Below are 25,870 nucleotides of genomic sequence, written 5' to 3'. Positions count from 1 at the left end.
TATAGGGAGTGAAATGAAAATTGTTCTAGATTCTATATAAACGATGCCCTGCTCTGTTCTGCCATGGCGATTGCATACCGGAAGAAGAAGATGGATTCCAGATTTTGGTGGCCGATCCTCCTCGCCTTCGCCATGGCCTCCGCCGGAGTTCTCTCTCAGTCCACGGACGCCCTAGGCTTCCTCTCCATCGACTTCGGCCTCGAGCCCGGTTCGTCCTACGTCGACCCCCTCATGCAACATCTCCTACGTCTCCGACGCCGACTTCATCGACACTGGCGTCAACCGCAACATCTCCGTCGCCTACGTCGACGACGTCAAGACCCTTGGGCTCCATACCCTCGGCGCCTTCCCCAACGACACCCGCAACTGCTACACCATCGGGTCGCCGGCGGTGGAGCGGGGTCCAAGTACCTCCTCCGGGCGTACGTGGTTCTTCTACGGCAACTACGATGGACTTAGTGGCCAGCTGCAATCCTTCGATCTCCACCTCGGCATCAACTATTGGGACAGGATGAACGTAACCACGACGGAGTCATTCTACTGGACGGAGACCATCACGGTGGCCACCGCCGGATAAATATAGTTCAGTAGACAAATTAAAACCAAGGAATTATTGAATGGATAATCATCAAATGAGATCTCTTTCTTTTAGGTACTTATTGGTGTGCCTGGTGAACACTGGCACAGGGACGCCGTTCATCTCCGGGATCGACTTGCGACCGCTGAAGGACAGTCTCTATCCGGCGGCGAACGAGTGGCGGAGTTTGGTGCTATACAACAGGTGGAACTTGGGAGTGAAATCTAACTCCATTATTATTATTATTATTATTATTATTATTATTATTATTATTATTATTATTATGTTGAAAATAAAAATATTGAAATCTTATTACATGACCAAAAGTCACAAAGAGTTTAATCTTATTGAGAAAGATTTAATGATTAAAATTAATATCATTAAAGATAATGTTTTGGTTAAATATTATAATTTTTTATTTTTGAAAAAGATTTTAATATTATTTTAATATTAATTGTGGCATGTTAAAATAAGTTGATTTAATTTAATTAAAATTATTACATATAAATAATATTTATTAAAATACATTTTTATAAAAAATTATTTAAATTTATCTTTAACTTAATTAAAATTAATTTAAAATTATTATAGTAATTATGATCTTATAATATTTTTAAAGGGATTTTTGACCAAGTTAAAGTTACTTTAGTCAAGTTTATATAATTTTAATCGAGTTAATAAATAGTATTTTTTTAATAGTAATTTAAATAAATTAAATTTATTATTTGAGTTAAAAGAAATAGGATAAGTCTTGTTTTCTGAATTTTTTATTTTTGACAAAATGATAATTGTTAGTACTTGGGCTATTTCTCGAGCACCTTGACTTGGTGGTGGACATTGACTTCCCTAGGCACCCGGACTCGATGTCCATATATTGATTTCTTCTAGCACTTAAACGTAGTGCTCAGACATTGATTTTCCCAAGCACTCGGATTTAGTACTTAGATATCGATTTTCTCTAGCACTAGGACTTAGTGCTCAAACATTAATTTCCTCGAGCATCCGAGTTTAGTGTTCAAATATCAGTTTCCTCGAGTACTCGAACTCAGTGTCCATATATCCATTTCCCCGAGCACCCAGACCTAGTGCTCAAATATTGATTTCCCTGAGTACCTGGACTTAATGCTCAGATATCGATTTCTCCGAGCATGCAGACTTAGTGTCCATATATTGATTTCACTAAGCACCCAAATTTAGTACTCTGATATCGATTTTCCTGAGCACCTAGACTTAGTGTTCAAATATCGATTTCCTCAAGCACTTAGACTCAATGTCCATATATTAGTTTCCCAAACATCCGGATTCAATGTTCAAGATACTCAATCCACGAGCACCATGACTCAATACTCAGATGTTGATTTCTTGAGCATCTGGATTCACTGCTCAAATACTCAATCCTCAAGCACCCTGACTCAATACTCACATGTTGGCTTCTCAAGCATCACGGTTTCTTGCTCAGAGATTGACATTTCTGAACATTAATGCAATTGGGTACTCAGCCTTGGCTCCGGGCAATCGACGTGGAAAATCCATTTAATGGTGATTAGACCTAGTTCCCGAAGTCACAGGTTGATGGACACATGACACATCATGAGTAGAGAAATATCTAATGGTTGTCGGATATGATCTCCTAGTCCTCCTTCCAATGAATACACGACATTCTATAAATGAAGAGACCTTTAACGGATTTCGAATCTAGTTACCTTACTAACCTTCATGAGGATGACTAGGTCACAAGTATGATTTTTTTCTTGCGTGTGGAGGTAACTCTTTCTCACGAAACTTTTCTCATTTCCAATCTATTCTTCTTCTAGCTTTGCTTAAATCTCTTTCACTAGTGACGAACTTGAACGTTGGAGTAGCCATCCTAGTAGAGCCGACCAACCTCTAACCTATTTTACTTCTTCAAGTCATAGAATCTCGAATCTTTAGGAGACAATCCAGCTTGTTGGAGAGGAGGAATCCAAACAAATAAAAAGACATCATCAATAATAAAAGGCATTTTTTAAATTTTACCCACATAAATACACGTTTAACAAAACGTGTAAGCATAGATATTAATTAATGTGAAATTTCTATAAATTTTTAGTCTTACAAATATATCGAGTATAATTTTATAATTTATAATTATAAAATCTGTATTTAAGTAATTTCTTTATTATTTTTGGACTAAACTGGTAAAATGTGCATCGCGCTTCCTTGTCTAGGTATCCGGCCGACCCGATCGATCGGGTGTGGTCGCCATGGAGCTCCTCGCCGTCGAACTGGAACTGGAACGACGTCTCCACCAACTCCACCGTCCAAAACTTCTCCCCGGACTTGTTCGAAGTTCCCTCCGTCGTCATGCATGCAGACCGCCGCCACCCCCATCAACTCCTTCAGCCTCGTCATCCCATGGGATCCCTTCGCCGGCTACGTCAACCAGTTCTTCCCCATCCTCCACATATCCGAGATTTTTTATCTCTCCGGCACCAATCAATCGCGGCAGTTCAACATCTACGTGAATGGAATCCGGTGGCTGGTTCCTGTACATTACCTCTACTCGGACGCCGTCTACAGCCTCGTGCCCCTCAATTTTTTCAAAGATCGTTTCGTCCCCCACCTATAACATCTCCCTCGAGGCTCTCAGCAACTCCACTCTCCCGCCCATCCTCAATGCCTTGGAGCTCTACGTGACCATGAGTAACACCTCCGTGCCCTAGGATGCTGGAGACGGTATGTAGCCGCTTTCGTTATTCCTTCGCCCTTTTTCTGTTTTTCACTTCTCTCTGTCGCAGTGGAACAGGGAGAAGAAATCTCTTGCCTATCAATTGCTCGATAGAATGTTCCTGAAAGAAGTTCCCACCTTCAACACTTCTCTCTGTTATTGTTCTTCCATTTCACCTTGGAATAAGCATCTTGATTTTCACAGTATAATCTCTTTGTTACTGAAAAAATTCCCTATTTTCTTGCTCCTTATTTTAAGATACAACACTGTTCAGTGTAGCCATCCTCATCAATACATTAATGTTTTTAGCATATTTGATATCTAAGATCATTCAAATTCTGGATAATTATATTTGAGAATTATCGATTCCAAATTTCGTATTTTGGATAATTGTGTTTGAGAATTATCGATTTTCATATTCTGGATAAAAATAAATTAGAATCAAACTTTTTATTAGTAAAAAATCTAGATAATTATGTTTGAGAATTATCAATTCCATATTCTGACGGATGTTTGATTTCTACATGTCGTTTCAACTATTCATATTGCCGCTGGCTTGAAATTTATAGAAAGCATTACAGTGTTTATATTTTGCATGTAATTCTTCCGACGAAAGGATGATCTTCTCAAAATGTTTAATAAAAATAGTAAATTTTAAAGTAGGAACTTTCCAAACTTTAGAAGTAATTGCATCGGTACTTTTTTATGTTTCAGATGTCGAGAGTTACTCGATCGATTTTATCATAGGTGGATTGAATGTTGAGGTTGGGCTCCTCATCCGGGTTCACTATTTCTTTATCCCTCCGAGATAATAAAGCTCTTCTGCTTCCTTCTATTGTAGTCGGAACTCGGAAGTGGAAGTCAAAAACTTATAAAACTAGAGTCGAAAGCGTGTAAAAATTACGGAATTGAGAATGAGAGTAGAAATAAAATGTACGTGGAAATAATGAAATGAGTTTGGAGAGTAATGAACACTAAATTGTAGTCATTGATAAAAAAAATGATCAAATGATCTCAACCATAAAAAAAATCCCCTAACGACTAGAGTTCCAATGGTCCAAACTGTCAGTGGTGGTTCGATCGATCAAAAAAACATTGAACCGTAGGTTCGACGATTTTTAATGAGCCGAAACTATAACCGACCTGACACATGGTTATGACCCACGAACTAGGTCAACGGGTACCTAGCCCATTAACTCGGTTACGAGTCCGGGCCAGGTCCAAGTCTGACCTAGCCCGAGGTCGGGCCTACTTGGCAATAATATTCAGTGTAGCTAGCCGATCCTCATCAATACATTAATGTTTTAGCATATTTGATATCTAAGATCATTCAAATTCTGAAATTGAGACTTCTGATTTCTGCAGTCGAGCTGATCAGAAAAAATATTTTCAGTCTGATCCGGTTTTAAAAACACTGGTAAATCCTATAGGATTTAAATAAAGAGGGTGGACTTCAACTTTATCATCAACTAATCTGTTTACTCTTTGTTTTTTAGCTACTAGCAATTTCCAGATAGATTTTAAAAAATTGTTGCAAGTTTACTTTGATAGAGTGATTAAATTAACGCAGTAAAGAAAAATATATTTTTTAGTTTTATGGAAATGTAGTTAAATTAGAGTGGTTTAGAAATCTTTGAAACACTACAAGAAATGTTTCTCTAAAAAACTGATAAATTACTTAATTAAAAAATGTTTCGAAAATGTTTTAAGATATTTTATAAAAAATCTTACTTTTACAAAATTTGCATTATAAGGATATTTAAATAAGACAAATCCTGAAATATGTCTAAGAATAATAAATAAAAGAAAATTAAAACAGGTATTTTACCTAGTTCGAAAGTTTGAATCAAATTAAATCGTACCAAAACCGATTAAGAAAAAAAATATAAATATTTTATCAAGGAATTTCAAAGATACAAAAGCGATGGCTCTAAAAATCTTAAGTGATTTATAAAATTTACATATTTAAATTTATGATAATCTATTAAATTTATCTATTTTTTTAATTTTGGAACTTTAATAATAAAATAATAAATATAAAAGAAGATTAATAAAAATTATAAAATTAAAAGAACTTTAATAAAAGTAAAAAAAAATGGAGGACTTGTATGGTTAGGTGATATTTGTATACTATTTCGTCTGATTTAATAATATGGTTTATCCTAGTGAGTTCTACAAGCCTTTTAAATCCAAGGCTTCTCAAGCTCAAGCATCTAGTTAGTTAGAGACCAACATCTTAGAGCTAACGTGAGATATGTCCAAGGACCTAAGGGTTTAAGTAAAAATGTAATGCATTTCCCTATCAAAGAGATTATTTTTCGAAGAGAAACTAAGTGTTTTGGTGATCTTCGTGCTTCTTGATTAGAACCTCTAAGGAGTTTGAATAGTTTGAACTTGAGTAGGTTGAAAAAAAAAGATATACAACCTTGGCAAGAATGACTTTTGATGGAATATATGACTCATGCATGCTCTTTAAACTCCGTCGGCGGTGTAGTTACGGAGATCAATATATCGATTATGTCTCTCCGAAAAGTTGATTTGTGATTTTTCATTTTTATGATGTAACTGCAACAACTTTGAAAAATGAATTGATCGTGATTTTGTATGATTCGAAACTTATTCTTTCCATGACCCTTCTTGATTGATATTTTTGTATTTATATTTTTGTATCTATTCTATTTTTTTAATATTCTGACTTGACCATTTCACCTAACTCAGTCATCCTCTTTCAAATAAAATTTTCTATATTTTTTAATAGTTAATTATATCATAAAAAATAAAATAAATTAAAAATTAAAAATAATTAATTTGGTGCTGATTTAGTTAAAGCATACCACTTTATTTGTTTCATTTTTTTCAATTAATTAATTCTAATTATCATACTTAAAAATATTTTTTTAATTTAATAATTTTTTATTAACCTTCTTTTATTTTTTAAATTTTTTATTAAAGCTCCGAAATAAAAAAGGATAAATTTAATGGATCTTCGTGGGTTTAATGATGTATTTTTAAAAACAAAAAATTAAGCTTTTTAGGATATTAATGATTTTTGTATGAAATTTCTTGATGAAATTCTTCGATGACTGATAAATGACTTAATTAAAAAATAATACAGATATTTTACATGGCTCAAAATCTTTCATTTTTATTTTCCAATAATTCATAGACTCATTCGATGAGTCTTCTCTCAAAATTTATTCTATTTTCTCTTTTCTAGAAATCTTTTACTAGTAGGAGCCTTGAGCTCCACTCGTAAGGATGAGAATTTAGACGTATTATTTGACAAGTCAAAGATGCATGGAATAATAGTATGATAGTTTGATATCTAAGATCATTCGAATTTCTAGATGAAATTCTTCGATGGAATCAATGGCGGAGTCAGCCCGGCTGATTTATCCGGGCTGATTCAAACTTTTAGACTACGTCGATAATATATCTAAGCTAACTTTTACATTTTTTTTTCTCTCCCCTCTAAATCTAAATTTTTTTTCTCCTCGTCGTCGTCAGACCACCCGGGCCACAACCCGGGTAATCTTAAGTGTGGCTCCTCCCTTGGATGGAATAATAGTATGATAAGTGGCTTCTTATAGTAATATCCTCATTCGTCGTAATCAACTGTAACTTCTCGATTTACCTCCTCATAGATGGTTATGAGATCGACCATATAAAATCGTTAGGGTAGCAGATTCAACCTTTTGGACAAAATAAATGGCTTAATTAAAAATGTGTTTTGAAGAATGTGATAAGATATTTTATGAAAATGTTACTTTCAAGAATAATAAATAAAAAATAATACAGATATATATTTTATCTGATTTTTTTAAAACATTATTTTTATCTTTCCATTTATTGACTCAAAGTAGGACTTTTCTTTTGAAAATTATTTTATTTTCTTTTTTTTTAATCGTTGACTTGCTCTCGGAGGACTTAACGTATGACTTTTTTTTTTAATAATTGGTATTAGGTATATAATTTATGCGGATTAATTTTAGCCATCCGATCTATGATTTAAAAATTCATAGATCTGTTAGGACGATAATGATTTTACCTTTTTACTAAAGAAGAGAAATTAAAAGGTACCGATCTAATGCCTTTTCTGTAGTGATTAATTATAATTTATCATGAAGTCGATCGTGTGGGACCACGGTGAATTTATTTATTTATTTATTTTGTGAATAAGAGAAATCAAAGGGTAGGTTTGATTAAATCAAAGGATGACCGACCCAGACACGATCTCGCCATCGTTGAGTCCACGTCAGCTCTGGTGCTAGAGGAGATTTGCAGTCTACTAAGAAACAGCTTGCACGACTGAAACGTCGGTATGTAGGTACGGAGCGTGCGTTGATGCGTGGGAAACTTTGTGTCGTGTTTGGAGTAGAGAATGAGATCAAACGAGAGTTTTTTAATTCGCCCACTGTAATTTCTATATTTTCAACAGGGTATTCCTTGTGTGTGAGAAAAATATAATTTTTGCCACTTCTATTTTTAATTTTTGCAAAGTCCTCGATCTTTCTAAAAGTAAATGTTAGCTCCACCACTCGTGTTGGAAGGACTCATTTGTAACATTAGAAACAATGGGAGGTGAAATGAAAATTGTTCAAGATTCTATATAAACGATGCTGTGCTCTGCCATGGCGATCGCATACCGGAGTCCGGGAGAAGAAGATGGATTCCAGATTTTGGTGGTCGTTCCTCCTCGCCTTGGCCATGGCCTCCGCCGGAGCTCGCTCTCAGTCCACCGACGCCCTCGGCTTCCTCTCCATCGACTGCGGCATCGAGCCCGGTTCGTCCTACGTCGACCCCCTCACCAACATCTCCTACGTCTCTGACGCCGGCTTCATCGACACCGGCATCAACCACAACATCTCCGCCGCTTACATGGGTGACGGTTGGCCCCACATCTCCGCACTCTCCGCGCCTTCCCCAACGGCACCCGCAACTGCTACACCATCAGGTCGCCGGCGGTGGCGCAGGGGTCCAAGTACCTCCTCCGGGCGTGGTTCCTCTACGGCAACTACGACAGGCTCAGGCGGCCAACCGTTGTCCTTCGACCTCCACCTCGGCGTCAACTACTGGGATAGGATGGACGTGACCGACGCCGACTCATTTTACTGGACAGATACCATCGCAGTGGCCACCGCCGGGTATAGTTCAATTGGTAAAACCAGAGAACTATTGAATTAACAATCATAAAATATGATCTCTTTCTTTTAGGTACTTTTCGGTGTGCCTAGTGAACACCGAGACAGGGACGCCGTTCATCTCCGGGATCGATTTGCGGCCGTTGAAGGACGATCTCTACCCCGCGGCGAACGAGTTGCGAAGTTTGGTGCTGTACAACCGGTGGAACTTGGGAGTGCAGTCTGGCTCCATCAGGTTTTATTATTATTATTATTATTATTATTATATATAACAATCAAATATCCCATTAAATATATATATATATATATATAAATAATCAATTATATATATTTTTCTATATGATTGTATTATATACCCTATTATATCAATATTTATATTTAAATATATATTTTATTTTATCTTTTGTTATATCATCATTTATATTTAAATATATTTTATTTTATTATTATTAACTAAGTTTTTTTATCATTCTCTTTTGCATTTAAGTATATTTATCATAGTTTTAATCATTTAACTATAGTATTTATCCGTCATCTAATTATATGTTCGTATATTTTAAATATATCTCATAAAGTTTTCACTCAATAAATATAATTATAATTTTTTTTCTAACGGTTTTATTTTTTATCATGTCCATCCTTATATATATATTTGCACATCCACCTTAATATCTTTATTTCTATAATTTTATCTGTTCATGTGTTAGAGTCATAATTCAACATTTAATATCATCTTTTTGTAAAACGTTTTGTTTTTTAATTTAGAGATATTTTATGGTCACACAGAACACCAAGCGTTCACCTCTATTTCAATTATCTCACTTGTATTCTATGAAAGATATCTTAATCACTCTATTTTTTTACAAAAATAATCCTAAATATTTAAAACTCTCAGGTAATTTATCATTTTATATCTTAACAATTATTTCATTATGTCTAATATTACTAAATTTAAATTTAATATATTTTGTTTTTACCTTATTAAGTATAAAATTTTTTACTTTTAGCATTTTTCATCAAAATTAATATAAAAAAATAGGAACTTAGCAATCTTTAATATAACTCTATTTTTATGAGAAATATTTGTCCATGATTAATATAAAAAGATTAATTAATCCACTTGAAGTGTTCACTTTTATCTTTATATCCTCATGACCTAAATCCTAATTAGTTTAATATACATTATATATATACCATATTTTTTTTCTATAATTCTTTATATAATTTATCTCAATATTCTATCATAAATTTTTTTTCTAGATCTATAAATATCATATATAAATCGTACTTTTATTCTCAATACTTTGAAATATATATATATATATATATATATATATATATATATATATATATATATATTATAAATAATAAATATTAATAAATCACATTACATGACCAAAAGTCATTGAGTTTAATATTACTAAGAAATATTTAACGTTTAAAATTAATATCATTAAAGTTAATGGTTAAATATTATAAAAAATATTAACTAATTTCACCAGAAAGCCTTTATGGTTGATATATAACATAACTAGTATAGTTTTAAAAAATTATATAATATATATTTATTTTTGATAATCAACACTTTAGTATATTTTTTATTTATCATATTATGTTATATATAATTTTATAATTTTATTAAAATTATTTAATTTAATTAAAATCATTTCAAAATAAATTATTATAGCAATTATAATCCTATAATATTTTTGAAGGGATTTAAATTAAATTAAAATTATTTTAATCAAATTTATATAATTTTAATCAAGTTAATAAATAATATTTTGATATAATAATATTTTATATAATTTTACTCAAATTGTAATATTTTTAGAATAAAAAATATTATAAATTTTATTTATTTTTAATGAAAATAGCAATAAAAGGCGTTTTTTAACCCATATAAATACACCTTTACACGTCTAAGCATAGCAATTAATGTGAAATTTCTATAAATATTTAGTCTTACAAATATATGGAATATAATTTTATAATTGCAAAATCTCTTTTAAGTAATTTCGTCTATTATTTTTGGACTAAACTGGTAAAATGTGCTTCGCGCCTCCTTGTCCCTTGTCTAGGTATCCGGACGACCCGATCGATCGGGTGTGGTCGCCATGGAGCTCCTCGGAGTGCAGTGGAGAGACGTCTCCACCAACTCCACCGTCGAAAACTTCTCCCCAGACGCGTTCGAAGTTCCCTCCGTCATCATGCAGACCGCCGTCACCCCCATCAACTCCTCCAGCCTCGTCTTCCCATGGGATCCCTTCCCCGGCTACGTCAACCAGTTCTTCCCCATCCTCCACATATCCGAGATTTTTGATCTCTCCGGCACCAATCAATCGCGGCAGTTCAACATCTACGTGAATGGAATCCAGTGGCTGGGGGATATAATGACCCCCCCTTACCTCTACTCGGACTACGTTTACAGCCTCGAGCCCTTCCCTTCGTCCCCCACCTATAACGTCTCCCTCGAGGCTCTCAGCAACTCCACTCTCCCGCCGATCCTCAATGCCTTCGAGCTCTACGTGACGATGAGCAACAGCTCCGTGCCCTCGGATGCTGGAGATGGTATGTAGCCGCTTTCGTTCTTTCGCCCTTTTTTCCGCACTTCTCTCTGTTGCAGTGTAACAGGAATGTAGCTTTAGATGCTCACGAAAAGCTTTACCGCACTTCTCTCTTCACATTAGCGTGAAGAATGTAGCTTTAGATGCTCACGAAAAGCTCAAACCTTTATTTTAAGTTGTTCAAATTTTCCTAAATTTGATGTCTGCCAGAAAAAATTTAATTATGATAATTGGTATTGGAAAAGGACCAAAACAAATCAGCATAAAGAGAAAAAACATTAGCTAGAAAGCCATATATTGAAACGAGTGTTGGGATTGGAAGGTACATATGATATTAAGCAGATTGATCTTTAAATGAGTGTTGGGAATTTTAGTGCTGATTATTTGTTTAGTATTTGCTTTGGGGTGTGTTATTGGTAAGATACTTTGTCTGGTCACATGCCAGTAGTGTTTGTTTTCTATTTTTTTTTCTTCTAAGCAATGCCATTAGCTTACATTGCTGATTATTTTTCTCTTTTTGCAGTTGATGCCATGACAGCGATCAAGGAACGGTATCGGATCCAGAGGAATTGGATGGGAGATCCATGTTCCCCTAGTGCTTTTGTTTGGGATGGACTAAATTGTACTTATAACTTGTCAAATTCTCCAAGAGTCACTGCTTTGTGAGTTCTACAAGCTCATCTATCTCAAATTATTGATTATGAAATACTGGGACCAACCATTTGGAAATTCTGTAATATTCTTATTAGTCCCTATTGTTCTGCAGGAATCTGTCATCAAGTGGGTTGACTGGGGAAATAACCAAATCTGTTGCTAGTCTTAGTGCACTTCAATACTTGTAATGCTACTCATTGCTTGCTATTTATTTTCCCTTTTCCTTTGAGTATTCATTGAATATGGCAAAGTCAAACAGTCACTAACAGTCTTGGATTGTTGGGTCAATGCCAGGCCATGCAAGCATTTGTTGTGAAACCATGCAACATTTTAGGAGGAATTATTATCTAACAATTGTTCTTTAATCATTTTTTCAGGGACTTGTCTTACAACAATTTAACAGGGCCAATACCTGATGATCTAGCAAACTTAAGTTCTCTCCAACTACTGTAAGCATAGTTCTTAATCCTTTTTTCACTTTATTGAAAAGGTAGATAATGGTTTAACATTTCATGATTGCTTGCAGTGATTTGACAGGCAACCAATTAAATGGGTCAGTTCCTCCGAACCTCCTTGAAATGGCACAAAATGGGTTACTTACCTTAAGGTTTGTGTTACTTTTAAGTTTAGGTCCTTCCATTTTTCTTTAATGATTCATAATATGAAAGGGCTCGCATGATCATTAAAGAGATCTAGGAATGGAATCAGGAAATGTTAGGAGTTTAACTGTTTAAACTTATTGTAATAATTTGGCATTAAAATTTGTTCAATTTGTTCTTGAACTCTGCTGCTTCTTTCCTTTTTGGTTGGAGAATTCTTCATAACTTCATACATATGTTTAACCATCAAGCAAGTTATAATCTCATGCAGACTGGGTGGGAATCCATATCTTTGTCACAATGGTACATCGTGCAATGTGATGCCTGCACCAAAAAAGAAGAAAATATCAACACTGGTTATCGTGATTCTTTGTATAGTTCCAGTGTTAATACTTCTTGCAGTCATAGTTGTAGTTTGGAGGTTGAGGAAAACACAATGTGAGATTTCTGTGACAAACTCTTGCAGTTGTTCAGTAATAGTATACCATCATCCATTTTCTGACATACATTTAACAATTTTATTCTTTATTTCAACTTGGAAGGTTTGAGAAAAGACAACTCAGTGGATCCACAGAATGGTTTCCCAAAGCAAACAGATAATGCATTGCAGCTTGAAAATCGCCAATTCACATACATGGAATTACAGAACATCACTAATAACTTTCAAAAGATCCTAGGCAAAGGAGGATTTGGGTCTGTTTTCCATGGACATTTGGAAGACGGTACTCAAGTTGCAGTCAAAATGCTATCACAATCATCATCACAAGGAACTAAAGAGTTTCTTGCTGAGGTAAATAAATCTTATACATATGCGGATGGCTGAATTTAATTGGTTGGAGATGGTTGTTGAATGTGAATCCATTGGGAGACTTTGCATAACCAAAGATGGGGAGGGGGAATGAATGTATAAACTCATATATTTTACAAAAAAAAAAATCTGGAGCTGATGAAATTTTATTATTGTTTCAAACATGTAGTAATAGTATTCTTGAACTAGTCAGATCCTACAGAATATTAACAACCCCATTCACTTCTGTTTCTTTGATTTAGTTTGGATTTGGATGTTTCTAGTTCGTAAACATCATTGCTTATGTTTTTTCAGGTCCAACACTTGACTAGGGCTCATCATCGGAATTTAGTTTCTTTGGTCGGCTACTGCAATGAAGTAAATCATTTGGCACTTATCTATGAGTTTATGCCTCAAGGAACACTACAAGATCATCTGCGAGGTTTGGAACTACATTGAATAGCATTATCTAATAGCTGGTTCCTTTCATAATATCTCTTGCTTTATAGCATGCATGACAATCAAGTGACAAGAATTAGATTCAGCTTACGATCTAATTATTTAAAGATATATTCTCCTGTCAAACACATGGTTAACTGAATCTAAACATGTGTATTCTTATTTGCTTGCTGTTGTGTACAAGTAAATTTTTAATTATAAAATTGAATTATAGTTTTATGCAAGTTGAATGCAACTGAGAGTACCAAAGGGAGAATGATGATGTCCTTTTATAAACATATCTTACAATATTTTTCAAGCACTACTGACCAACAGAGTAACAGTGCAATTACCTATACCAAGCAATCTTTACTTCATTTAACTTATTGCTTTTCCTTGCTGAATGTTGATGAGTTGTTAATTTGACATGATGCAGGCAGGGAAAACAATGCTAGAACTTTAAGATGGAGACAACGTCTTCATATTGCAATTGACGCTGCACAAGGTTTGGAATAATGTGAACTGTCAAGTATCAATATCTCCTTGCCTAATTTCCAGACCTTTCATCTGAGTCCATCTTTGTTCATTTATTAAATTGCATTGCAGGACTAGAGTATTTGCAAAAAGGATGCAAACCACCATTAGTTCATAGAGATGTGAAGTCAGGAAATATCCTTTTGAGTGAAACTCTGGAAGCTAAGATAACAGATTTTGGGCTTTCGAAAGCTTTTCTAAGTGAGGCGAACAGTCATGTATCCACTGTAGTGGTGGGAACTCCTGGATACCTTGATCCTGAGTACGTCACTAATTTTTCATTTATTTAGTTGTTTCAAGCAATCGTCTCTTCCTAGTAGAATGATAGTAACCAAGGAATCCAAAAGAAAAAAAAATACAAATCCATCATCATGGAACTTCTTGTTTTGAGATCCATGTTTTAATATAACTATCCCTCTCTTTGTGTGCTTGGATTATTTACATTGGTATTTTTAAATGAAGGAAAGGAGGCTTGGTTCATAATATATATGTTTTTTCTATCCTGGAATGAAATGCAACCATTGAAAACATTAGTAGTTGTAGCAATAAGTAGGCAAACAAATTTGAAGAAATAGATTAATAGAAAATACATCAAGTTGAATTAAGAGGAATCATGAGTTTTAAGATTTATAGGGCAGTAGCAAGTGGTACTTGGATCATCACTCTAAGTTTAAATCATATATCTTGCATGTTTTAGACTGTAAATCCATTTTGTCCAATAACAACAAGCATATGCACATTGTGAAAATCTCAGGCCATATCCAACCATGTTTCGACAACTAATCTTCTGGACTAGTGATTCTCCCTCTCTATAATGACTAACAATGAGACAATCAACTTCAACTAATGTGTCATTAAGCTTTCATACTGTGTTTATTTTTGTGCAAATTTTATGATTGAAAATCTGCTATATCGCTTGGTAGGTATTACATTAGCTTTCAGCTCAGCCATAAAAGTGATGTGTACAGCTATGGAGTGGTTCTGTTGGAATTGATCACTGGGCTACCTCCAATAGTTCCAGGTACAGAAAATGTACACCTAACCCAATGGGTGCTCCAAAGGCTTGCCAGAGGATACATTGAAGATGTTGTAGATCCCAAGCTGGAAGGGGAGTATGACATAAACAGTGTCTGGAAGTGTGTTGATATCACATTGAAATGCACGGCACAAAGGTCCCAACAACGACCAACCATGACAGAAGTTGTAATGCAATTAAAAGAGAGCTTAGAATTAGAGAACTCTCATTATAACACTGCGAACACAATCACAAATAGTGAGAATCTACACTCAGAAGTAGACGATGTGAGCTTGAACAATGCTCCCGAGATAGGAGTTTTTAGAATGATTGAGATTTCCGGACCAAGGGCAAGATAAACAAGGGTATGCTCGATTCTTCCCTCCTAAAACTGTCATAATGGTTGTAATTTCATTCTTGTGTAGCTTTTTACATGTTATTACTTGTGTGAAGGAAAATAGTATTTGGCAAAAGCTATTGTATGTTCTTCTTCCATTTCATCTTGGAACAAGCATCTTGTATTTTCACAATGTCATCTCTTTGTTACAGAATAAAAAAATCCCTATTTTCTTGCTCCTTGTGTTAAGATACAAGTTCCTCAATCCTTGGCAATAATGTTCAGTTTAGGCAATCCTCATCAATGCTTTGTTTTATTTGTTTTATCTATCTTAAATTTCACTAAAGACGTATATAACTTTGGCAAGAACAACGTCCGACATAATGTATGACTGCTCCTTTAAAAAAAAAAAACTGGAGGATAAATCCCAGCCAATCCCTGGGGTGGCCGTATGACTGCTCCTTTAGGTTAAACTCCGTATGGAGATTTTGATCGGTTGTTCTATGATTGATTGTTCTAGAATTTTTTTTTTGTTTGGATTGGGGGAGGGGCATGCAGGAACGGCCGGTGCAGCTGCAGCAGACTTTGAAGATTTGGAACGTGTTCTTTTCATGATATATTTTTTTTTTGTATTTTATATATTTTTCTATCTATTATATTTTTTGTATTCCGGCTCTATTATTCCACAGCCCTTGCCTTTCAAAAAAAAAAAGTTTTCTATCTGTTTTTAATATATAGCTAATTATATGAGGAAAAAAATAAAATAATAATAATAATTCCTGATCATCACTTTGTTTGTTTCATTTTTTACCAATTAGCTACATTCTTCCAATTATCATACTTAAAAATAATTTTTATTTTTATAATTTTTTATTAATCTTCTTCTGTATTTTTAATTTTTTTTATTAAATTTCAAAATTAATTATTTAAAAGATCATTAATGATTTTTTATGAAATTCTTTGATGAAATAAAAACCTTTTTTGACTTAATTAAAAAGTATTTTGAAAAGTAGGATAAGATATTTTATGAAAAATGTTATTTTTACAAAATTTGCATTATAAGGATATATTTAAATAAAATAAATCTTAGAAATAAGGAAGATATTTAAGAATAATAAATAAAAAGATAATACGGATATTTTACGTGATTCAAAAATTTTCATTTTTATTTTCCAATTTATCTTTTACCAGCGGAGCCACGTGGTCCACTCGTAAGGGTCAAGGTCCATCGTTGAGTCCATGGCCGGTCGTTCACGAGATTTGCAGTCTGCAAAGGAACAGCTTGAACAACTGTAACTTCAGCCGATCCGCTTATTTTGTGCCTGGCGTGCTTTGATACGTTAAAAACTGTGTGTCGTGTTTGAAGTAGAAATGAGATCAAAGGAAGTTTTTTAATTCGCCCATTGTCATTTCTATATTTTCAACAGGACGTACAATTGATATTCCACTGAATTTAAAACAATGGGGGGAGTGAAATGAAACTTGTTCTACATTCTATAAAAACAGTGCTCTTTTCTGCCATGGCGATTGCATACCGGAAGAAGAAGAAGATGGATTCTAGATTTTGGTGGTCGATCCTCCTCGCCTTCGCCATGGTCTTCGCCAGAGCTCGCTCTCAGTCCACCGATGCCCTCGGCTTCCTCTCCATCGACTGCGGGATCGAGCACGGTTCGTCCTACGTCGACCCCCTCACCAATATCTCCTACGTCTCCGACGCTGGCTTCATCGGCACCGGCGTCAACCACAACACCTCCATCTCCTACGTAGGCGAATTAAGTATCCCTGGGCTTGGCACTCTCCGCTCCTTCCCCAACGGCACCCGCAACTGCTACACCATCCGATCGCCGGCGGTGGTGCAGGGATCCAAGTACCTCCTCCGAGCATGGTTCTTTTACGGCAACTACGATGGCCGGCTCAGCGGTCAGCCGCTGACCTTCGACCTCCACCTCGGCGTCAACTATTGGGCGAGGGTTGACGTGATGGACGCGGAGTCACTCATTCGGAGGGAGACCATCACAGTGGCCACCGCCGGGTATAATTCAGTAGGTAAAATCAAGGAACTATTGAAAGAACAATTAATCATCAAATGTGATCTCTTTCTTTTAGGTTCTTATCGGTGTGCCTGGTGAACACCGAGAGAGGGACGCCGTTCATCTCCGGGATCGACTTGCGACCACTGAAGGACAGTCTTTATCCGATGGCGAACGAGAGGCAAAGTTTGGTGGCTGCCGCCCGGTGGAATTTGGGAGTGCAGTCTGGCTTCATCAGGTCATTATTATTATTATTATTATTATTATTATTATTATTATTATTATTATTATTATTATTATTATTATTATTGAAAATCACATTACACATCTTAAATAATATCTATCAGGATCAAAAGTCAGAATTTTTCTCTAAATGGGGAACACAATAAAGGATGCTGGGCATCTGGGTTGGCCATCGTATGCGCTTCCCAATTTACCCTGGTGGTCGGTGGGAAACTTCCGTGGAACCGGATCGGCCACCCTCAGGGATTGGGTCCATGAGACTTACTGAGATTTATCATTTTTATCATGATCAAAAGTCACATAGAGTTTAATCTCACTGAGAAGTTTAATGATTAAAATTATAATATCATTAAAGTTAATGTTTTGGCTAAATCTTATAAAAAATATTAGCAACGGTAGGGTATCAGGGTTGTGACCTAGGGACCCGCGGTTCGATCCCCATCTACGATGTATTTGTAAGAATTTTCTTCCAAATGGGGAACGCAATCAAAGGATGCTAGACATCTGGATTGGCCGCCGTATCCTGGTGGTCGGTGGGAAACTTCTGTGGGACCGAGTCGGCCACCCTCAGGGATTGAGTCCATGAGACTGACTAGGATTTATCATTTTTTTATAAAAAATATTAGCTAATTTCACTAAAAGCCTTTATGTTGATTTTCACCCTCTCTAATATAACATAACTAGTATAGTTTTAAAAAATTATATAGAATATTTTTTTTGATACTCAGCTAATATAACCTTTAATCAAAAATTTATTTAAACATTAAAATAACACTTTAAAAATATTTTTTATTTCAACATTATTAGGATAGTAGTTACTATATATACGTGCTAAAATAAATAATGCAATTTAATCAAAGAATTATTTATAAAATATATTTATTAAAATACTTTTTCCAATTTTATTAAACTTATTTAAATTTAATTAAAATCAATTCAAAATAAATTATTATAACAATTATGATCCTATAATATTTTTGAAGGCATTTTAACTTCGTAATTTTTTTATAAATACACGATTTTTATAATTTAAAAACAAGGGATTTTTGTAAGTATTTACTTTCACACTATTTGTCACAAGGGTAGTCCAACATTTTTAGAATGACAAAAATATTATAATTTTTTATTTTATTTTTTTTAAAATGAAGATAGTAATAAAAGGCGTTTTTTTACCCATATAAATAACAACACGTATATAGGATAGAAATTAATGTGAAATTTCTATAAATATTTAGTTTTACAAATATTTCGAGTATAATTTTATAATTATAAAATTTCTTTTAAGTAATTTCTTTATTATTTTTGGACTAAACTGGTAAAATGTGCTTCGCGCTTCCTTGTCCAGCTACCCGGACGACCCGTTCGATCGGATGTGGTTCCTGTGAACTCCTCGGAGTGGAACTGGAACGACGTCTCCACCAACTCCACCGTCCAGAACTTCTCCCAGGATTTCTTCGAAGTTCCCTCCGTCGTCATGCAGACCGCCGTCACCCCCATCAACTCCTCCAGCCTCGTCATCTCATGGAATGCCGTCCCCAGCTATGTCAACCAGTTCTTCCTCATCCTCCACATATCCGAGATCCTAGACCTCTCCGGTACCAATCAATCGCGGCAGTTCAACATCTACGTGAATGGAATCCGGTGGCAGGGGGATATAATGACTCCCCCTTACCTCTACTCGGCCTCCGTCTACAGCCTCGTGCCCCTCCCTTCGTCCCCCTACTATAACTTCTCCCTCGAGGCTCTCAGAAACTCCACTCTCCCGCCCATCCTCAATGCCTTCGAACTCTACTTGACCATGAGCAACACCTCCGTGCCCTCGGATGCTGGAGATGGTATGTAGCCGCTTTCGTTCCTTCGCCCTTTTTTTTCCCACTGCTTTCTGTTCCGTGTAACAGGGAGGAATATCTTGCCTATCAATTGCTCGATGGAATGTTCCTGAAAGGGCTAAGTCAGAGTGGGCACGGAAAAAGAAGTTCCAACCCAAATTCTCACCTTCACAGCAGTGCACATTAGCTCACGAAAAGCTCAAACCTTTATTTTAAATTGTTCAAATTTTCCTAATTTTGATATGTCTGCCAGAAAAAAACTTAATTATGATAATTGGTGTTGCATAAAGAGGAAAAACATTAGCTCGAAGACCATAGATTGAAACGAGTGTTGGGATTGGAAGGTATATATGATATTAAGCAGATTGATCTTCATTTCAATGGACTCTACTGATATGGTTTTGTTGGGAATTTTAATGCTGATTATTTGTTTGGTATTTGCTTTGGGGTGTGCTACTGCCAAGACACTTAGTCTGGTCACATGCCAGTGGTGTTTGTTTTCTATTTTTTCTTCTAAACAATGTCATTAATTAGCTTACATTGTTGATTATTTTTCTCTTTTTTTACAGTTGAAGCCATGACAGCGATCAAGGAGCGGTATCGGATCCAAAGGAATTGGATTGGAGATCCATGTTCCCCTCGTGATTTTGTTTGGGATGGACTAAATTGTAATTATAGCTTGTCAGATTCTCCAAGAGTCACTACTTTGTGAGTTCTACAAGTTCATCTAACTCAAACTATTAATCATGAAATACCAAGACCGACCGTTTGAAAATTCTATAATATTCTTATCAGTCACTATTGTTCTGCAGGAGCCTGTCATCAAGTGGGCTGACTGGGGAAATAACCAAATCTTTTGCTAGTCTTAGTGCACTTCAATACTTGTAAGGCTAATCATTGCTTGCTATTTTTTTTTTCCTTTTTTCCTTTCGGTATTCATTGAAACCATTAGTTGGGATCAATTCCAGGCCATGCAAGCATTTGTTGTGAAACCATGCAACATTTTAGAGCCTTGTACAAAGGAAGGAATTATCAGCTAACAATTATTCTTTAATCACTCTTTTTTTTTCAGGGACTTGTCATACAACAATTTAACAGGGCCAATACCTGATGTTCTAGCAAACTTAAGTTCTCTCAAACTACTGTAAGCATAGTTCTTAATCCTTTTTTCACTTTATTGAAAAGTTCTATAATGGTTTAACATTTCATGATTGCTTGCAGTGATTTGACAGACAACCAGTTAAATGGATCGGTTCCTTCGAACCTCCTTGAAATGTCACAAAATGGATCACTTACCTTAAGGTTTGTGTTACATTTAAGTTTAGGTTCTTCCATTTTTCTTTAATGATTCATAATATGATAGGGAATCCCGCCAAAGCCGGTCCCAAACTTGGTTGAAAAAGGCGAGGATTGTGCGTTATGTTGCTAGCCAACTTGGACTTACAGGAAAATATTCAATGAATAGATCCATCAAACTATTATGCTAATGCTAGGATATTCCCCATAAGGAATGCGTTATAGAGTCCGACTGTAACGTCTTGACTAGAATCGTTATATCTCCATGAATACAAGCGAGATGATTGAAATAGAGGAGAGCGTCAGGTGTTCTTTGTGATCGTAAAGAACTTCTAAGACTTAAAGGAAAGTTTTACAAAACGATGGTTAGACATGCTATGTTATATGGAGTTGAATGTTGGGCTATGACTTGAGCACATGAGCAAAAGATGAAAGTTCCAGAGATGAAGATGTTAAGGTGAATGTGCAGACATACAAGGATGAACAAGATAAAAAATGAAATATTAGAGAAAATGTTGGAGTTGCATATATTAAGGGGAAACTCAGGTAGATACGTTTAAGATGATATGAATATATACGTAGATAACTAATAGATGCTCCAGTTAAGTGATGTGAAACTATGACAATGTACACATCAAACGAGGAAGAGGAAGACAAAAAAGACTTGGTCAACAATAATAAAATAAGATAAAATTTATTTAAATATAAATGATGATATAGTAAGGGATAAAGTTCAATGACATAGAAGGATCTATATAGTCTATCCCACCTAGTGGGATAAGACTTGGTTGTTGTTGTTGTTGTATTCATAATATGATAGGACTCACTTGATCATTAAAGAGATCTAGGCATGGAGTCAAGAATATTAGGAGTTTAGGTGTTTAAACTTAGGGTAATAATTTAGTATTAAAGTTTGTTCAATTTGTTCTTGAACTCGGTTGCTTCTTTCCTTTTTTGGTTGGAGAATTCTTCATAACTTCATACATATCTTTAACCATGAAGTTATAATCTCATGCAGACTGGACGGGAATCCACATCTAATTTGTAACAATGGTACATCGTGCAATGTGATGCCTGCACCAAAAAAGAAGAAAATATCAACACCGGTGATCGTGATTCTTTGTCTAGTTACAGTGTTAATATTTCTTGCAGTGATAGCCATAGTTTGGAGGGTGAGGAAAACACAAGGTGAGATTTCTGTGACAAACTCTTGCAGTTGTTCAGTAATAGTAGACCATCATCCATTTTCTGACATGCATTTGAAAATCTTGTTCTTTATTTGAAACTTGGAAGGTTTGAGAAAAGGCAGCTCAGTGGATTCACAGAATGGTTTCCCAAAGCAAACAGATAATGCATTGCAGTTTGAAAATCGCCAATTCACATACATGGAATTACATAATATCACTAATAACTTTCAAAAGATCCTAGGCAAAGGAGGATTTGGGTTTGTTTTCCATGGACATTTGGAAGACGGTACTCAAGTTGCGGTGAAAATGCTATCACAATCATCATCACAAGGAACTAAAGAGTTTCTTGCTGAGGTAAATAAATCTTATACATATGTGGATGACTAAATTTAATTGGTTGGAGATGGTTGTTGAATGTGAATCCATTGGGAGGTTTTGCATAACCAAAGAGGGAGGGGGAATGAATGTATAAACTCGTATATTTTACAAAAAAAAATTCAGGAGTTGATGAAATTTTAGTATTCTTTCAAACATATAGTAATAGTATTCTTGAACAATTATGTCCTGTCCATGATTAGTCAGATCCTACAGAATATTAACTGCCCCATTCACTTCTGTTTCTTTGATTTAGTTTGGATCTTGATGTTTCTAGTTCATAAACATCACTGATTATGTTTTTTCAGGCCCAACACTTGACTAGGGTTCATCATCGGAATTTAGTATCTTTGGTTGGCTACTGCAACGAAGCAAATCATTTGGCGCTTGTCTATGAGTTTATGTCTCAAGGAACACTACAAGATCATCTGCAAGGTTTGAAACTACATTGAATATCATTATCTAATATCCTTTCATAATATATACTTGCTTTATGGCATACATGATAATCAGGTGACAAGAATTAGATTTGGCTTACGATCTAACTATTTAAAGATATATTCTCCAGTCAAAGACATGGATAACTGAATCTAACATATGTATTCTTATTTGATTGTTGTTGTGTATAAGTAAATTTTTAATTATAAAATTGAATTATAATTTTATGCAAGTTGAATGCAACTGAGAGTACCAAAGAGAGAATGATTGCTTGTTAATTTGACATGATGCAGGCAGGGCAAAAAATGGTAGAGCTTTAAGCTGGAGACAACGTCTTCATATTGCAATTGATTCTGCACAAGGTTTGGAATAATGTGAACTATCAAGTATCAATATACCCTTGCCTGCCCAGACCATTCATCCGAGACCATCTTGGCTCATCTATTAAATTGCATTGCAGGGCTAGAGTATTTGCAAAAAGGATGCATACCTCCATTAGTTCATAGAGATGTGAAATCAGGAAATATCCTTTTGAGTGAAACTCTGGAAGCTAAGATTGCAGATTTTGGGCTTTCGAAAGCTTTTCTAAGTGAGGCGAACAGTCATGATCCACTGTAGTGGTGGGAACTCCTGGATACCTTGATCCTGAGTATGTCACTGATTTTTCATTTATTTAGTTGTTTCAAGCAATCATCTCTACCTAGTAGAATGATAGTAACCAAGGAATCCAAAAGAACAAAAAAAATACAAATCCTTCATCATGAAACTTTTCGTTTTGAGATCCATGTTTTGATATGACTATCCATCTGTATGTGTGTGCTTGGACTATTTACTTTGGTATTTTTTTTAAATGAAGGAAAAGAGGCTTGGTTCATAATATATATGTTTTTTCTATCCTGGAATGAAATGCAACCACTGAAAACATTAGTAGTTGTAGCAATAAGTAGCCAAACAAATTTGAAGAAATAGATTAACAGAAAATACATCAAGCTAAATTAAGAGGAATCATGAGTTCTAAGATTTATAGTGTGGCACCAAGTGGTATTTGGATAATCACTCGGAGTTTAAATCATATCTCTTGCATGTTCCATTTTTTCCAATAACTGTAAGCATATGCACATGGTGAAAATCCTAGGTCATATCTAGCCATATCTCCACAATTAATATTCTGGACTAGTGATTATCTCTCTATAATGACTAACAATTAGTAAATCAACTTCAACTAAAGTGTCATTAAGCTTTCCCACTGTGTTTATTTTTGTGCAAAATTTATGATTGAAAATCTATCATATTGCATGTCAGGTATTGCAATACCTTCCAGCTTAGCGAGAAAAGTGACATGTACAGCTTCGGAGTAGTTCTTTTTGGAACTGATCACTGGGCTACCACCAATAATTTCAGGTACAGAAAATGTACACCTAGCCCAATGGGTGCTCCAACGGCTTGACAAAGGAAAAATTGAGGATGTTGTAGATCCCAGACTGGAAGGGGAGTATGATATAAATAGTGTCTGGAAGTGTGTTGATATTGCTCTAAATTGCACAGCACAAACGTCCCAACAACGGCCAACCATGACAGAAGCTTTGATGCAACTAAAAGAGAGCTTAGAACTACAGAACTCTTATTATAACACTACGGGCACAATCACATGCAGTGAGAATCTATACTCAGAAGTAAGCGAAGTGAGCTTGAACAGTGCTCCTGAGATAGGAGTGTCTAGAATGACTGAGATTTCTGGACCAACGGCAAGATAAACATGGGTATGCTCAAACTCTTCCCACTTAAAACTGTGTCATAATGGTTGTTAAGGTTTAAAATGTAGTTAGCTTCAATTTCATTCTCGTGTAGCTTTTTACATGTTATTACTTGTGTGAAGGAAAAAGTATTTGGTGGAGTGTAGATGATACTTTTATTTTCTATGGCAAAAACTATTAATGTATGTTCTTCCATTTCATCTTGGAACAAGCATCTTGTATTTTCACCATGCCATCTCTTTGTTACAAAAAAAAATTCCTTATTTTCTTGCTCCTTGTGTTAAGATACAAATTCCTCAATCCTTGGCAATAATGTTCAGTGTAGCCAATCCTCATCAATACTTTGTTTTAGCATATTTGATATCTAAGATCATTTAAATTCAGAAATTGAGACTTGTGGAAGCCATTGTTTTCAAACACTACAAAAAATGTTTCCCACAAAAAAAAACTAGTAAAAGACTTATTCTAAAAAGTAAGAATAAAGAGTTTCATTATTAAGGTGGAGTTAGCATCTATATTTTTCTTACATAGAGAATAAAATTATTATTCATTCAATTGCATAATCTATTTTTCACAATTCTTATGGTAAAAAATACATGATAGAAAATAATATCAAAAGTCATATTTTTCTTTTACAGTTACAGTCGTAACTAATAGAATTAACATCAATGTCAAAATCATATTTTTCTTTGACATAATTAACTTTTTTTTGAAAGATCATCAAGGTCTTTCAATCTTTGAAATATTTTGTTAGAATAATATCACATATATAAGTTTCAAATTGATCATCAAGTACGAGAAGATCAAATCTTCAGAAGTCTTATGGATCCATAAGGGTATTGTGAATGGAGCTCTTGTTTGGGATTCTCCATTTGAGGAGTAGTTCAAGAATGTAGCAATTAACATCCCTCCGATGTCACAGTTCTTTTATTTAAAATGAATGCACACAAATTCTACCATTAATTGTTGTTGTTGTTGTAGATGGATTAGAATTTGTAATAGAATTTGTATTCATCCAAGCATGTAAATGGCCTGATTACCCTTTCTTCATAACTAACTAGATTCATGCCAAATGCTTATCTTATTAAACCTTAAGATGAAGCCAACTCCAACCCAAAATGCTAATAGACTTGAAAGCATAACCTTTCAATTTCACATTTTTTACTCACACGCGATGTCCAATTATTAATTTAGCAAAAGATAAAATCGTCACTTTGACGATTTTTTTAAGACAGTTCCACACTTTTTGAAAGGGGATAAAATCATAAAGGATTTTGTTCAGTAACAATAGCACTTTCAAGAAGGGTGATGTAATCAGTGGAACATTGTCCATTCGTTAAGAATCGATTCCAAATTTATTAT

At 34.9% G+C, this 25,870-nt stretch overlaps 1 protein-coding gene and 3 pseudogenes across 1 annotated transcript in view; all 4 read left to right on the top strand.

The window, feature by feature from the left end:
- The first annotated feature begins 63 nt into the window (after positions 1–63).
- On the top strand, positions 64–15,569 carry LOC141830425 (putative LRR receptor-like serine/threonine-protein kinase At1g05700; annotated as a pseudogene).
- Positions 91–3,300, top strand: LOC141830427 (putative leucine-rich repeat receptor-like serine/threonine-protein kinase At2g19230; annotated as a pseudogene).
- A 1,307-nt stretch (positions 15,570–16,876) lies between the features above and the next one.
- LOC141830426 (putative LRR receptor-like serine/threonine-protein kinase At1g05700) lies at positions 16,877–24,548 on the top strand (annotated as a pseudogene).
- Positions 24,511–25,870, top strand: part of LOC141830462 (receptor-like protein kinase At3g21340) — a 5,168-nt gene continuing 3,808 nt past the window's right edge. Inside the window, exon 1 of the mRNA XM_074717895.1 lies at positions 24,511–24,514. Within this exon, the coding sequence (XP_074573996.1) occupies positions 24,511–24,514 (4 nt within the window). The remainder of the gene's footprint in view (positions 24,515–25,870) is intronic.

Source organism: Curcuma longa, chromosome 6 (assembly GCF_044706935.1).
Source record: "Curcuma longa cultivar G26 ecotype Majalengka, Jawa Barat chromosome 6, ITB_CL_G26_1.1, whole genome shotgun sequence".
Lineage (NCBI taxonomy): Eukaryota > Viridiplantae > Streptophyta > Magnoliopsida > Zingiberales > Zingiberaceae > Curcuma > Curcuma longa.
The sequence above is the reverse complement of the archived record's forward strand: the minus strand, read 5'-3'. Positions and strand labels throughout refer to the sequence as shown.